The sequence below is a fragment of the Carlito syrichta genome, unplaced genomic scaffold, assembly GCF_000164805.1.
Source record: "Carlito syrichta isolate Samal-C Ts95f unplaced genomic scaffold, Tarsius_syrichta-2.0.1 Scaffold120683, whole genome shotgun sequence".
Taxonomy (NCBI): domain Eukaryota; kingdom Metazoa; phylum Chordata; class Mammalia; order Primates; family Tarsiidae; genus Carlito; species Carlito syrichta.
In genome coordinates this window covers 32,845-48,718 of record NW_007064779.1, presented here as the reverse complement: position 1 = coordinate 48,718, position 15,874 = coordinate 32,845, and the positions used below count along the sequence as shown (strand labels likewise).

The 15,874-nt window shown below is 37.4% G+C and overlaps 1 protein-coding gene across 1 annotated transcript in view; it reads right to left on the bottom strand.

Annotated features, from left to right (window-relative positions):
- Window positions 1-4,927: 4,927 nt before the first annotated feature.
- The window catches only part of LOC103249533 (serine/threonine-protein kinase 3-like), a gene marked incomplete at both ends in the record, with an annotated part of 33,860 nt that continues 22,913 nt past the window's right edge, over window positions 4,928-15,874 (bottom strand). The window contains one exon of the mRNA XM_008048160.1: window positions 4,928-5,120. Within this exon, the coding sequence (XP_008046351.1) occupies window positions 4,928-5,120 (193 nt within the window). The remainder of the gene's footprint in view (window positions 5,121-15,874) is intronic.

Genomic DNA, 15,874 nt, shown 5'->3' with positions numbered 1-15,874 from the left:
GTAGAGGGAGCAACCTCTTAACTGAGTCAGAGCAGATGAATATGATTTAGCAGAGAAAGCAGGAATCCAAACAGAAGGATCTGGGCTGTGCAAATGCCCAAAGGGAAGAAAGAGCATTGTAAGGGCTGTGGAGCTGTATAAGAATGAAGAGGGTATAGTGAGCCATGAGAGCAGAAAGGTAAGCAGGGACCCAAACACAGACCACCTTTCAGCCCATGTTGAGCTTTAGCCTAAGAGCAATAGGGAGCCACTGTGAAGCCATACGCAGAAGAATGAAGTGCTGAAATATGTATAGAGGGTAGGGGACCAACACTGGAGGCAGAGAACCAATTAGGAAGAAGTCTTACAAGTGAGAAACTATGAGGACTTGCAATAGAGTAATGCATGCAGAGATCGTAAGAAGAGGACAGAAATATTTGGGGACAGAATTGATAAGATATGCCAACACCATGAAGGGTGAAGCAAAAGAAGTTAAGAATGACTCCAATGTTTCTATCTTATGCCAAAAGACCATGTTTGAAACACCTATGCAGCTCCTCTGGATTCTTGCATGATAACATTTAATTTTTTTTTCTATGAATTTGGAAGTAAGGTCATCTACTGAAACTGAGATGGAAGTTAGCAGGAAGACATTTAGTGAAGGTCAAAAACAGCCTAAGAAAGTGCTAAGCAGAGAAACAGAGGCCTCCAAGGAAAGTTCTGAGGACCCAAATAGTGCTAAGGGCCTTGAACTCTTAAGGGTAGCTCTTACCTGTGCAGATAGATGTAGGATTTTCTCCAGCAACACTCAGCAGCCAGGGTGGCAATGCAGAGAAGCTTGACAAATGGACTGATCCACAGTTAGTGTTTTCCAGGAGAGGCAGAAAAGACATTAGGAGTTAAGGAAGTATGTAACAGAGTGGCTGGAGTGATGAAAACACAGTCTTTAAGCTGAATACAGAAGTAAAGAGTAGATGTGCTAATAAAAAAAAAGCAGACTAGGAACTAGGGTCAAGAAACTGGAGGGCTCTCACGACAACACTTCCCAAGTTGTGTTTCTCAGACACTAGTAAAATAGGATGTTCATCACTGATATGTTCCTCATTAAAAGCTTTTACTGGTCACACAAGTTAAGGAAAGCCTGGCTAATGTAACTTTCCTTCCTATACTACTTGCAGAGCATTTAGTAAGCTAATAATAAATACTGTAGTTCTTGAATAATTTGTCTCCAGGATAAATATGCATTTCCCAAACACTTGTGATTATTATATATTGTCTTCTATTTTTATCAGAGAATTCCACTGAATGCATATCTCAAGGAACACATTTTCAGAAGGTCTGCTCTGTGAAATGAAAGTAGGGATGGTAGAACACTTGAAAAGAAAGTAGCTTACTAAGGCATGAGTTTTACCTGATAGCTCTGTAATTAGTATTCATTCATAAAACTAAAATTCTAAGAACATCTATTATTATATGGCATAATAGATGTATACAGCATTCTTCCCAGAACAAACCTCACGGCTTGTATGCGCACACATACATATGTCAAATAAAAACCTTGGAGAGTATTCCTCTTCCTCAGATAAGATTTAGTTTTCCTTCAAGGCAACTATAGCTACCAACCCATCCTCAGCTCTGAAAGACCAGAAAGTTCCTCCAGAGACAGAGCTAACTGAGTAGATATGAGCTGAACAAGGTAAAAAAGCTACTGCACTCCCGCCTTACCCACAATGAAATAATCTCTACTATGCCATAAATCTGATGACAATAGATTCTTGACTTTTGTTCTAATCTCCTTCAGGATAACAAGTCCTAAAAGTTGATTTCCTTAAATGACAACCAACCTGCTTATCCATTGGATTCAAAAATCCAATTGACCTGAATTAGCATGGACAAAGCATAAAACATAAGGAAGAAGTAGAGATTCACATGTAAATATTGGCTGGTGCCAGGTTGTGAAGGATCTTGATTTTACGGCTGAAGCCCAGACATTACATGAGTAATGAGGAGGAACCAGAGATATGTGAATAGGAGGAGTGGAAGTGGGAAGGTAAATGTAATATCATCATGATTAAAAACAGATTTGAGAAGTTCATGGGACATTCACACAAGGTCCATGTCCATTTTTTAAAAAACAGATCAAATTTTGAAATATTTCTTTTCATTTTTCTCCACTTCCCTTCAAAAGGTCTTTAAATAATTTTGCTTCCTAGAGGTAAGGAAAACAGGTCTATAATTTCTAGCATCATGGCTAAAGGTATAAAAGAGAAAAGTGTACACATAATTTAAACTGACAACAATGTTAAATCAGGCAACTCACTTGAAACTCCAATAGTAAAGGAGATGGAAATCAGAATCTTCAGTATACATTCTAGAGACTTTAGAAACCAAAAATAACAGACTGCTATGCTCTTTAAAGAACAAAACGCTTGACACATTAGCAAATGAGGCGGTGACAGAAGTAACAAAAGCTGAGACCTCATACCAACTAATCTAATAAAAGAAAATTTAGATCATGAGGAAAAACAAAACTAAAAATACATGGTTTCAGGAGAAGTCTTCCCTTAATAACTTCTTCACATTCTACACGCCTGCTACACTACAGCATGACAATCCCCATGGGTTATACCAACACCACTTAATTAGATTTTGGGGAACATCAAAGTCCCACATTACAGAATGATGTCTAATTTGCAGAAACTTAAAATACACAGAAAGTTGGCTCATGGAATTTAAAACTTACTGAGGCAGACAGCGGTCTATATATAGACCGCTATCTGCCCAACTTAAAAATAGGTTTTCTCACCTACTGGGTACCATGCTCACTATTTGAGTGACGAGTTCAACAGAAACCCAAACATCACCATCATGCAATATGCCCATGTAACAAACCTGATATGTGTCCCCTGAATCTAAAATTAAAAATAAAGCACAGAATTTTTAAAAAATGGGCTTTCAATAAAATTTCTGTAACAAAGTCTTATACGTATAACTTGTTATAAGAAAAGTACATATATTGATTTTTGTGGTTGTCAAAGTAAAAGTCACTACAAAAAGTATGTGGAAATCTGTGGTGTAATTTTAAAGTATGATGCTTGATAAACCATCATTACTCTCTCTTCCTTGAAATGTAATATCCCGCAATCTACCACGAATTAAATGACATAAAGACTCATTTTTGGACCACTGTTTATATGCTGATGTTCAACTGTATGATTGCATAAAAAAGTTGTTTATAGTTTCATAGGTGCTCAGTAGCTCACTAAAGATACAACAAAGCACTCAATGATCTTCTAACTGATCTGTTAAGAGTCATAAAATTGAGTAAAAGATTTTTTATCAGCTGTGGAAATGTGATGTACATACAGATGGGAAATGTGTTAACCATTTTAGCACAGGGTCTTTTTAATCTACAGGGCATATAAATTAAATGATCTAACACTACCTGGCTTTGGAGGCCATAAGACTACCCTATGCAGTTGAGTAAGGCATGCTGTAAGTTCAAAAAATCTATTCCAGTCAGAAGCCCAGCTAGGAATTTCAGGAAATCCAAGATTTAGGCTGCTTTCCAGGACAAAGGCTGAGGAGGCCCACCAGTGGAAGGAGATAGAAAATTCATACCTCACCCCAAGGAGAAATGAGATAGCAATCTGTTTGCATTTTGTGCTTCATGACACTGCCTTTTCAAAGTAACCATGATGGGCTACATAGTATAAGGAAATGTGAAGAAAGCAGCACTAGTGAGCCAAGGAACTTGAAGCTAGGTGGTAAGACTTCACAGTGGGAGTCTCCAAAAAAAAATGTCAGAGAGGAAATTCTGATATTCACTTTGCAGCACCATCAAATCACTTGAATATTTACAACTTTCTAGGTTTTACAATGGTGGAAGTCATGTAATCCTGCTTTTCTGCCATTTAGAAGGTATACTGTGTCATGAAAATAGTCCTTAGACTTTGAGATTAACTAGATAGGACTATGGCAGTAGCAGGAAGGGAAGAGAAAGGTCAGTGATATGAAAGATAATTAATTCATTTTTGCCTATCACTGTGAAATCACAAGTTCTACAATGTTAACTGTAGTATCTTAAACAAAAAAAAGACTAAAAAAAAGAAATGCTAGTATGTGAAAGTATTCCTATAGTTATCACTCTGTAAGCAACAGGAATGAGAGAGAATATCTTAATCGTCATTTTAGCCCCTTCAGCATCCTGGCACTGTGCCTTACACATGATTAGCATCAGTAAATACGAATGAAACAGAACCTTCTACGTGAGTATCCCTGCCTCTTAATCCCTCTCTCTAGTGTTTCTTTTTCCCACCTCAGCCCTTATGTCTTCCCATAGCTTGCATCACTGTCTCTTAGGCTTAACTGATAATTTGGATGACATAAAATAATATTATGTTATGAACACTAGAACAGAATTTTGGGTTCACTTTTGTAATTGGGAAAGTAAATGTTAGAACAACTATCTTTTTCTAAAATACTTTACAAATTAAAGTTATGGGTTAGCAGTCTTCAACAGAAAAAAAGTTTTGTAACTCTAAGTTGAAGATATGCTACTTTCTAGTCTATTAAACTAAAAATTTTTTTTAAATGTGAAAGGGATTGGCCATAGTGGGACACTGTCAGAGGAGGGGATTGGGTACACAATATCAATAAGGGTAACTGATCTCAAACCAGGAGAAGTGGGGACCAAAGGGAGGTCCAAACTTGACCTGTATGATGACGACTTGTACACCTAATCCTGAATTGTACCCCACGTCTTTAAAAAAAAATTTTTTTTAATTTACTTGTGCTATACTCTTTCTCTGCTGTTACATAAAGCCAAGAAACAAAATTTTCTACAAATGGCTACATTAAATGACACAAAACTCACCTGTGAAGAACTCTCTATAGAGAAATACTTTCAAAATAGAAAACTAATGTTCAATGGAAAAAAGCCACATACTTTTCATAGTTCCATCTTCTTCTTCCTCATCCTCACTGTTTATAACCATGGTCCCCAAGTCGGATTCTAACATCGTGCTATTATGTTCAATCATGGTCTGGGCCCCTTCACTCATTGTGCTTGTGGCCCGCATTGTGCCCACACTCTCCGAACTAGTCTTCACCATTGTGTGGGAATCCAGCTCATCTTCATCCTGCAAGCAAAATACTGCAATGAAGGAAGATTTTTCTAAGACAGCTGGATATCTTAATTCTTAACAATAATATGGCTATATTATACTTTAAATAGTGATAAAAATACACTATTACTACTCATTTTAATATAAGGACACACATACACGTGTTATCATAAGAGTCAAAATTATCCAAAATAGCCTTTAAGTAATTAAAGATAGAGCAACTGAAACCATTTGATGAACCAGAAGGCTGCTACTTGCTTTTAAAATAAAGATAAGTAAATTATTAATGCATAACAAGGGATATAGTGACAAAATAATTAAACATACAAAAAAGAACAACTTTAAGATAGAACATGTTGGTTCTACTTTTCATTATAACAGGCATAACAATGTTTACAACCTGTACAACAGTCATTAGCTTATACACAACAAAATTTACCATTTTAATCATGTTTAAGTGTATAGTTCTGTGGCATTAAGTACATTCATAAAGTTGTGCGACCAGCAACACTACACATTTCTAGAACTTTTCCATCACCCCAAAAACAAATTCTGTACCCAATAAACAATAACTCCTCTCCTTCTCCCCAGCCCCTGGTAATCTCTAGTCTACTTACTATGTTATTATGAATTTGTTTATTCTAGGTACCTCATGTTAAGAGGAATCACATAATATATGGTCTTTTGTATCTGGTTTATTTCACTTAGCATAATGCTTTCAAGGTTCATCCATGTTGTAGTATGTATTGAAATTCCATTTCTTTTTAAGGCTGAATTTTTCATTTTACAATGATATTTTACATTTTACAATGATATTCCATTGTATGTATACATTTTGTTTTTCCATTCATTTATTGGCAGACATTTGGGTCATTCATACTTTTTGGCTATTATGAATAATACTGCTGTGAATGCTGACCTACAAGTATCTGAATCCCTGCTTTCAATTTTTAGGGGTATATATCTAGGAGTGCTATTGCTAGATCACATACTCTATGTTTAATTTTTTGAGTTCCTAAACTGTTTTCACAGTAGCTATACCATTTTACATTCCTACCAGTAATACACAGGACACCAATTTCCACATCCTTAGCAATACTTATTTTCTACTTTTAAAAATAATAGTCACCTTAATAAATATAAAGTAGCATCTAATTGTGGTTTGATTTGCATTTCCCTAATGACTAGTGATGTTGAACCATCCTTTCATATGCTTATTGGCCATTGTTTATCTTCTTTGGAGAAATATCTATTTGGCCATTTTGTAATGGGTATTTTTTGTTGTTGTTGTCATTGAGTTGTTAGGCATTCTGGATAATAATCCCTTATCAGATATAAGGTTTGCAAATATTTTCTCCCATTCTGTAGGTTGTGTTTTCACTCTGTTGACACTGTCTTTCAATGTACAAAAGTTTTTAATTTTGATGAAAATTTATTTTTTTCTTCTGCTATTTTTTTCTTCTGCTGCCTGTATTTTGCTGTCATATCTCAGCTTTCAAATTTTTCACAGAATAATCAAGTCAGTAATATAAATACAAATAGAAAATGCTCTTAGAACATTCACTAAAAGAGGTACTGGAATAAAGTAATAAAAATAAACCAGCAGCTGGGTGTGGTGGCTCAAGCCTGTAATCCCAGCACTCTGGGAGGCCGAGGCAAGAGGATTGCCTGAGCCCAGGGGTTCAAGACCAGCCTGGGCAATTTGGTGAGACCTCATCTCTACAATATATCAAAAAATTAGCTGGTGTGGTAGCACACGCCTGTAATTCCGGCTACATGAAAGGCAGAGGTGGAAGGATCACCTGAGCCCAGTGGGTTGATGCTGGGGGTGGGGAGACGGTGGCTGTGAGCATGTCGCTGCACACCATTCAGCCTGGGCGACAAAGTGAAGTTCTGACTCAAATAAATAAATACATAAATAAACTAATCCTATTTAAAAGACCAAAGAATTTGCTATTTAGAAAAATTTGATCATGCAGTGAAATTCATTTACAACTATTTCACTTTCAGTAGAAACATATAAGCAAAATCTAGTTCAGCCAGAAGTCAAATGCAAACTGAAGAATAGGAACATCAACGCTGTATCTCAGCAACTTAGGGGGTTTGACATAATAGTTGGACAGCTATTTTGACACTTCTTCTAAACCTACATGATGAGCTTTGACACTGTATCTCAAAGCCGCGGCTCTTCTTTTCATGACCCTCACCTCAAGGCTGTATTCTCATGCCTTCAACTATCTATTGAGGACTCCTAAATCCAGGTATCTTCCTATTTCTTTACTTCTTAGATGCTCAAGGACATCTAAAACTTGACAGTCCTAAATAGATATTATTTCACCCATCTCTCTAGTTAGGGGTCCTCAAACTTTTAAAACAGGGGGCCAGTTCACTGTCCCTCAGACCGTTGGAGGGGCGGACTATAGTTTAAAAAACCATTTGCATTAGCACTGAGCACTGACTATTTGCGTTATCACTGTGATGCAACCCCCCTAGAAACCACCCCCAACCAACTAACCAACTTCAAAAAAAAAGGCTCTCCTATCTCCAAAAAAAAAATAGACCTCCTAACTTCAGAAAAAAAAGGCCCCCCTTAACCGCAAAAAAAGGCCCTACTAACCGCAAAATTAAAAAAAAAAAAACAGACCTCCTAACTTCCAAAAAAAAAAAAATCCTAATTTGTTCTTACCTCGGTCCTCAGGCAGCAGCAGGCTCTGCACTGGCAAGCTTGTGACTCGCCCGATCACACCCGAGACTGAGAGGAGTCGAGAGACAGAGAAGGAGGGGAGTCGGGGAGTGCGATGCACATTCCACACATGCGCACTGCGGGCCGGACAGTCGGCTGCTAGGCAGGACAGGCAGCGGAGGCAAAAATACTCGGTGGGCCGGATAAATGTCCTCGGCGGGCCGCATGTGGCCCGCGGGCCGTAGTTTGAGGACCCCTGCTCTAGTCCCTCCTGTCTGCCTCAATCCCCAAGAACCAGCACAAAGCACAGTAATCTTCACTAGCTAGCTACCCAGGGAGAAGCTTCAGTGTCTTCTTACATTTATTTTCTCTTTCATTTCCCAGATATTATTGGTCAACAAGTTCTTTAAAAAACAAACAAACAGAAAACTCTCTTAGCTTCACCTCTTCTTTTTCATTCCCACCACTACTGGGTATATTCCTCATTATCTTAAACCTGGGTTACTGCATGCAATGCTCCTGATTGAAGACGCTAGCATCTAGCCTTCTGGAATCACACAAATGTTATTGGTAAAAATCCTGGCTCAAATCACTTACTAGGCATAAGACCCTTAGCAACCTATTTAAACTCTCCAAATTTTAGTACTTGCCATTGGTGTTAGGATGATTAAATGAGTAAAGGTATGCACAATGCCTACATGCTACCTAGAACAAGGTGGTTTCACACCTTACTCAAAGTACATAGCACTACACTAATCATCCTTAAATACTATTTGTAACACATTATTCTTCTACTGAAGAATCTACAGTGTCTTCTAGTTCTTGCCTATGTTAAAGCTAAACATCTCTGCCTAAATTTTAATGTCTTCTATGGGTCAATCCTATTTTCCCATTATTCACATATCCTTCAATGCAGGCAAGCTGTCTTAACTTAATCTCTCTCTGCTATAATGCCATATGATAATTCCATATAATACTATGCTCTTCTTTTTTTTAAGTTGGAGTTTCACTCTGTCACCCAGACTGGAATGCAGCGGCTGCTCCCGGCCACCACAGCCTTGACCTGCTGGGCTCCGGCGATCCTTCCGCCTCAGCCTTCCAAGTAGCTGGAATTACAGGCACGTGCTACCACACCCGACTGATTTTTGATTTATTGTAGAGATGAGCTCTGGCCAAGTTGCCCAGGCGGGTCTCGAACCCGCAGGCTCAGGCAATTCACTCACCTCAGCCTCCCAAAGGCGCGGGATTACAGGCTGAGCCACCGAGCCTGGCTATTCTTAAGACTTTCTCTTTGCTCACATCTTCTTCTCTACCCAGAGTGCCCTCTCCTTCTATTCATTTATCTAAATCCTACCTAGTCCCAAATCAGGTATCTATTATATTCATGGCTAATTCTATCTTTGCTAATTGTCCTCTTTTCCAAACCTCCACAGAATTTACAACCTGTGTCATGTACTTCTGCATTAAATTTATGATCTCATATTGTAAGCAATTGTTTTGTAAAATATTTTATAAATTGAAGTACCTCATCTCCCAGTGATATGCTAAAAAATAAATAAATAAATAAATGTAAGTACCTTATGGACAAGAACGTATTAGAGTACTTCTAAATCACAGAAGTGTTTACTTCAGTATTCAAAATATAGTAAGCATTTGTGAAAGTTGTCAGAACCAAACTGGAGTTGGGGAAGGTCATGAAGAGAGGGTTCTCATGCATAAATGTGTGATAACAAAAGCTATTACAAAAGATTCTGCAAAAATCACAACCTTCTACTAAGGTTATCACAATCTTACACAAAAAATACTTCTGCAAGGTCATCTGTCCAGCAACTGCCTGTACAGCCTCAGAATGGTGCCACCTTTGTTACCAAATCTTGTAGTCAAAGATACTTATCTCAAAACAATTATGTAAACCTCCCAGTTTTTCTTTTAAAATCCTTTGCCCTCCTTTACCTCCCTGAATGTATATAGTGTACTACAATACCTATATTCCCAAATAAATATCCTTTTCTTTCAAAGAGCCCTCTCTTTGTCTGTTATTTAGGTTGACACATTCAATACATACTAACTTTTTCATGGAATTATAAAATTACAGACCTTCACAGTTAGAAAGAAACTAATTCAATCCCTCATTTTATATGCGAAAACACTGAAGTTCACAAAAAATGAGAGACTTCCCTAAAATCACACACCTACTTAAAAGCAAAGCTGGGACTAAGAAACAAGTTCTTTTATTTCTTAGCCCATTATTTCACTACATATATTTACCTTTGAATTTTTTATCTACTTAAGTTCTTATGTTTGAGGTATAGGCTTACAATTTTTTTTTTTTTTTTTTTTTTTTGAGTCAGAGTCTCTGTCACCCAGGCTGGAGTGCAGTGGCATACTCACAGCCACCACAGTCTCAACCAGTTGGGCTCAGGTGATCCTTCTGCCTCAGGCTTCCAGGAAGCTGGAACTACAGATGTGTACTACCACGCCCAGCTAATTTTTCTTGATTTATTGTAGAGACAAGGTCTCACCAATTTGCCTAGGCTGGTCTCAAATCCCTGAGCTCAGGCAATCCTCTCGCCTCGGCCTCCCAAAATTACAGGCTTGAGCCACCACGCCCGGCCCAAACTTATAATTTTAAAAGCTTATATCACCAGTTCCTGTTCCCAAAGAGTCCTATACAAATTATTTGGTCCATTCCACTCTATACCATCTTCTCTCACTTGGGCTATTAAAACAGCCTACAACGGTTTTCACTGTTTCCATTCTTACCCCTTTTAATCTCACACACACAGACAGATTGATCCTCTCAAAAGATAAATCACATGTTACTCCGACTGAAAACTCTGTATTTGGCCTCTTATCACACTTAGAATAAAATCCAACACCTTTATCATGGCCATATGTGATCTGGTTTAGTAATGTCTGCCCATCTCATCTCTTATCACATTCCTTCTTGCTCACCAAGCTCTATCTAGCCTGGCTGGCCTCCCTTGCTGTTTCTAGAGCATTCTAAGCATGTTCTTCCTTGAGCCTTTAAACTAGCTGATCTCTAAGACTGAATGCTGTTTCACAAGCCAGATGGGCCATTTTTTTAAACTCAGGGCTCTACTTAGATGTCACCTCCTTAGTGAGGCTTCTTCTGACCACCAATCTGGATGGAAGACTCCACCATTCTCTATTCTCCTGCATTCTTTATAGCCTGCACCTGGCCTTCTCCACCACTAGAAAGTAAACTGGATGAAGGCAAGAGACTTCTTTTTAACTTCTGAATCTCTACTGCTACAACACCTGGCACATAGTAGATGCCTGATAAATATTTATCTAATAAGTGAATCAATGTGTGTTTCCATTTATTAATTCATTCAACAAACAATTATTGTACTTTTGTAATATGTTAAGTAGTGGACCAGGCATTGGAGATACAAAGATGAATAAGACATAGCTTCATTCCATTTTGTTTCTTAGGGAGTTTGAGGTCTAGGAGAAATCTTCTGATATTTGAACAATAAGGTACAAGACAATCTGTTAAGTGCTATGAGAGTGTTGATAGTACAACGGGAATACCAGAAGCAGTCTCTAACTCTGTCTTTAACAAGTGAAGAAGGCCTCAGAGGGAAGGCTACCCTGAGTTAGATCTTAAAGGATAAGTACAATATATATGTAACACAGATACATAAATTTACATCAGGTGCCTTCTATTACAATTTCTTTTTACATCAGAACTATACTCGGACATATCCCTTCTCAGCTCAGACACCACAAGATTGAATTAGGTGTTGTGTCTCTGTATTCCCACAGCACCTTATGCTTATGCTGATTGTATACTTATTATACAATACTGTAATTGTCTGTATACTTGCCTTGTCTAAATTGCTAAAATCTGTAAGTTCAGTAAGCAGATCTTGTTAACAGTTATAGTCCTGGTATCTGGTACAAAGCATTGTTCTTATGATGTAATCTACTGTACGAATGTTAAATCCCCCATTATGAGGTAATGCCAAATAACAGAACTAAGGATAGTGTTATGTGAGGTTCTAATAACACAATGATATTATAAAACATAGAATGGCTATTGAAGACACCTTGAAATGGGAAAAAAATGCTATTAACTGTTCAGTTGGTCTTTCACCTAGTAATGAAAAGATAGTTCTCATCAACGAGTTGGAAGCACTATGCTAAGGTTTTTTGGTTTGTTTTTTCTGAGTTGGAGTCTCACTCCATTGCCCAGGCTGGAGTGTAGTGGCATGCTCATGGCCACCCCAGCATCAATCTGCTGGGCTCAGGTGATCCTTCCACCTCAGCCTTCCAAGTTGCCAGAACTACAGGCACACGTTACCACGCCTGGCTAATTTTTTGATTTATTGTAGAGATGAGGACTTGCCAAGTTGCCCAGGCTCTCCTTGAACCTGTGGGCTCAGACAATCCTCTCACCTCAGCCTCCCAAAGGAGGGATTACAAACTTGGGATTACAAGCTTGAACCCCTGCACCTGGCCAAGGTTTTTGTTTGCTTGTTTATTTGTTTGTTTTATCATTTCATCCTCTTATTAACTGTCAGAGGTGTTATTAACCTTCTTGTGCAAAGGAACCTGAAGCTTGTATAACTTTAATAATTTGTCCAAGGTCATATAATGAATAAGTAAAGAAGTAAGAATTCTAACCAGGTCTATCTGATTCTTAAACTTCAAGACCTAAGCATTTCTCAAGTCCACTTTCACTTATACTACAAGTTCACTAGAGCATGTTCCATTTCACTAAGTTAAGAGATAAAGAAAATAACATACTCATAAACAGACAGATTTGCACTTGAACAAAAGCAAATTTTTTAACGTTGGGATTTATTCTGTCTAATAGGCCCCACTGAGGATGGAGAGAAAAGTTGCTTTCCTATCAGTTTCTTTCTAAAATCTGCTAGTTGAATATCTTTTATCATGGTTGCAACCAGTTTATTCCCAAAACATCAAATCTATTTTTATATATGTGAGTCATTTGTCTCCTATCCTTGTAAGATTCAATGCTGTGATCATTAAATTTAATGAGAAACATAACATCTGGCTGGTATAAAACAGCACTTTTAGCCTTTCTATATTCTATATTGGAGTTGAACCTACAAAGAGATAATGAGATTTGCACCTCTGGATTCACACAATTGGCTTAGACAGTCTATAAAATTGTAAAAACACTGAAGCAAGTTAGGAAGGGATTGGTCTCACTGCATAATATTTTTACTTACACAGTCAATTTGCTGAAGAATGCTAATCTAATTTGCAAATTGACAGTAGAAAAAAAACAATAAAATATAGCATGAACACTCAATTCACTAATGAGAGGGTGACACTCAAACAGAAATTAACAAAGTACAGATGGAATGAGAATGAGTTTATATTAAATTAGAAAACTCAAACACTTACTATTTGGTAATGGTGTTGAAAACTTTTCAACACAGTTTTTGCTTTTTAAAAATCATTAACTATAAACTTATTCTTGATATTTTAGATTGGTATTAAAATTTCATTTGATACTTTTTTACATTTGTATAATGAAACAATTGTTTATAATGTTTTTTTCAAAGTTACACTTCACTTACATATACTGTTACTCCTCACAAAAGCAGAAGAAAAACATGTTGATACTTTATAGAAAAAGGTCTGCAGAACAGATGCTTCCCCACTGTAGAAAGCAGCCAATTCCAGTAAGGAATACAATAGCATTTTCAATCAGTGGCCATCATGTGCCAGGAATGCAAAACAGAGTACTGATAATAACCAGTTCATGAATCATAAAATCCACATGGAATACAAATATTTGAAAACATTATTAGGAAATCTGAACTCCAATGGTAAGACATATTTATACTAAAACAGTCTGAGAAATAATCAGAGGTTTTGCATTAAGTATCATTATACTGGCAATATCTACTATCTTAAAATTTTTTCTAAATATTCAGTTAATAATGAAATGATTTTAAGGATACCTATGGAAACATTTTAGAAAGTATTTATCACTTGTAACACTCATGAGATAGACCACACTTTAGTTAAATAGGTGTCCTAACTGGGATATATTATAATTTTATTTCTCTTCATAAAGTGATATTAAACACCCTTTATTGCAAAGGCATTCATATAATAGTACAGTATCAGTATAAGCACAGTGACTTTAATGGTGTTCATTCAACTAGACAATTCTAATGAGTACGCATTCTGCTATAATATGAAAAAATTATTTTTCAGGAAAAAAATGAATGTGTAAGACATATAATTGAACCAAATATACAAAAAGCTGCAATATTACAGTGGTCTAGATATTTTTATAACCTCCTTAAGATGCTAATGAAATAGCAAACAGTAAACATAACAAACATACCACAAGTGCATAGCTGAGCTTTCAATATTGTAAGGGAAATCCCCAGCGGCCCAAAACAGAGCACAATAATAAGCTAACTCTGACTTTCAGCCTGTCCTACAGGTATGTGATGATGAAGGTGGGGGATTAGTGGTTAAATAAGGTTTATATTTAGTGAACAGGAGGAAAAAGAGAAGTCTTTGGGTTCTCTGAAGTAGAATTAAATCTCTGCATAAAAGTGGGAATCTTGAAGGTCTACATCCTCAGTGTAAGAGTAGACAAGAATAAATATACCCACAGGCAAAGGAGATAACAAGTCTCACCTGGGCTATAGGTAAGGGGGCCAGGGATTGGAAAGCCTCCTTTTAGGTTTATAACCATGGATTTAGCTTTCAATTTCACATTACCCACATGGTCCAGGAAAACTTATACAGAGAAATTAACCTAATACAATCCTAGTATGGTAGCCCCTAGATGACTGATGTAAACAAATGCAAATTCATCCTAGGAGGACTCATATTCAACCTTCAACTCACATCCTCTAAAAGATAAAACCAGCTAAACATGAACTCAAAGTCCCAAAGATAAACACATGAATAAACAAGCTACTGAGAATGGGTAGAAACAACAAACAATTAGAATTAAGATGCCCTCGCTCCCTAAAATTAAGGTAGTCCCCTAAGAAAGCTGGATCTTAGCATAAAAATTAGGAAAGATTAGACAGTGGCATTCTAGATTGGGGGAAAAAACACAAAAAGAAATATTCTGGCTAGAACAGAAAGCAGTGAGTGAGTCTGACTGCATTAAGGGAGGTTCTACAGCTATGGAATGCTTTGAACACTGGGAGCTAGCATAAGTGGCTTGGCAAGGAGTGATAGGAACCCGTGAAACTAAGTGATGAATTGGAGAAGGGCAAGAGCACAGAAAGACTAGAATCAGAAGGTTATTACTGCATAAACCAAAAATAAAATTCCACACCCCTAGCCAGCTGAACAGACCCCTTCTGGGACACGGGAAATCTGAAAAACTAAATTTCAGGTTATGATGGAAAAGGAGACTGGACACAAGCCTCTTTACAACCCCTCCCTTGTAGAGTTTAGGTACAACCCTAGTGCTAAGATTGACAAAACAGATTCAGTGGTCATAAGATACCAAATCCCAACCTGACTCTCATAGAGCACGACATTTCAGAGAACAGGCACAAAAGGAAATAAAAATATTATACTCCAGATATGTTTCTTTGACATAGGAAATAACCCAGCAAAGCCATCTCCTAGAGAAATTTGCATCCTTAGAGAACCTCTTTCTGAAGGAAAAGTCAGACACCTTTTAATGCACTTACCGCCTATTCTCTCTGAAGTCAGCTACTTTTGTTGTTGTTGAGTCAGGGTCTTGCTCTGTTGCTTAGGCTAGAGTGCAGTGATATGATCATGATTGTGGCTTACTACAGCCTCAACTTTCTCAGGTGATCCTTCTGCTCCAGCCTCCCAAGAAGCTGCAACTACACACATGCACCACCATGCTCAGCATTTTTTTTTTTTTTGTAGTGATGAGGTCTGGCTATGTTGCCTAGGCTGGTCTCCAACTCCTGAGCTCAAGCAATCCTTTTGCCATGTCCTCCCCAAGTGCGAGGATTATAGGCGTGAAGCCTGCTACCTAAAGGTTTCAGCTACATAATATGAACCTTGATTTCCACAACCTTCCTTATCCTAACTCGAGCATTTCTTTCTACTATTTCAAATTCTTTAG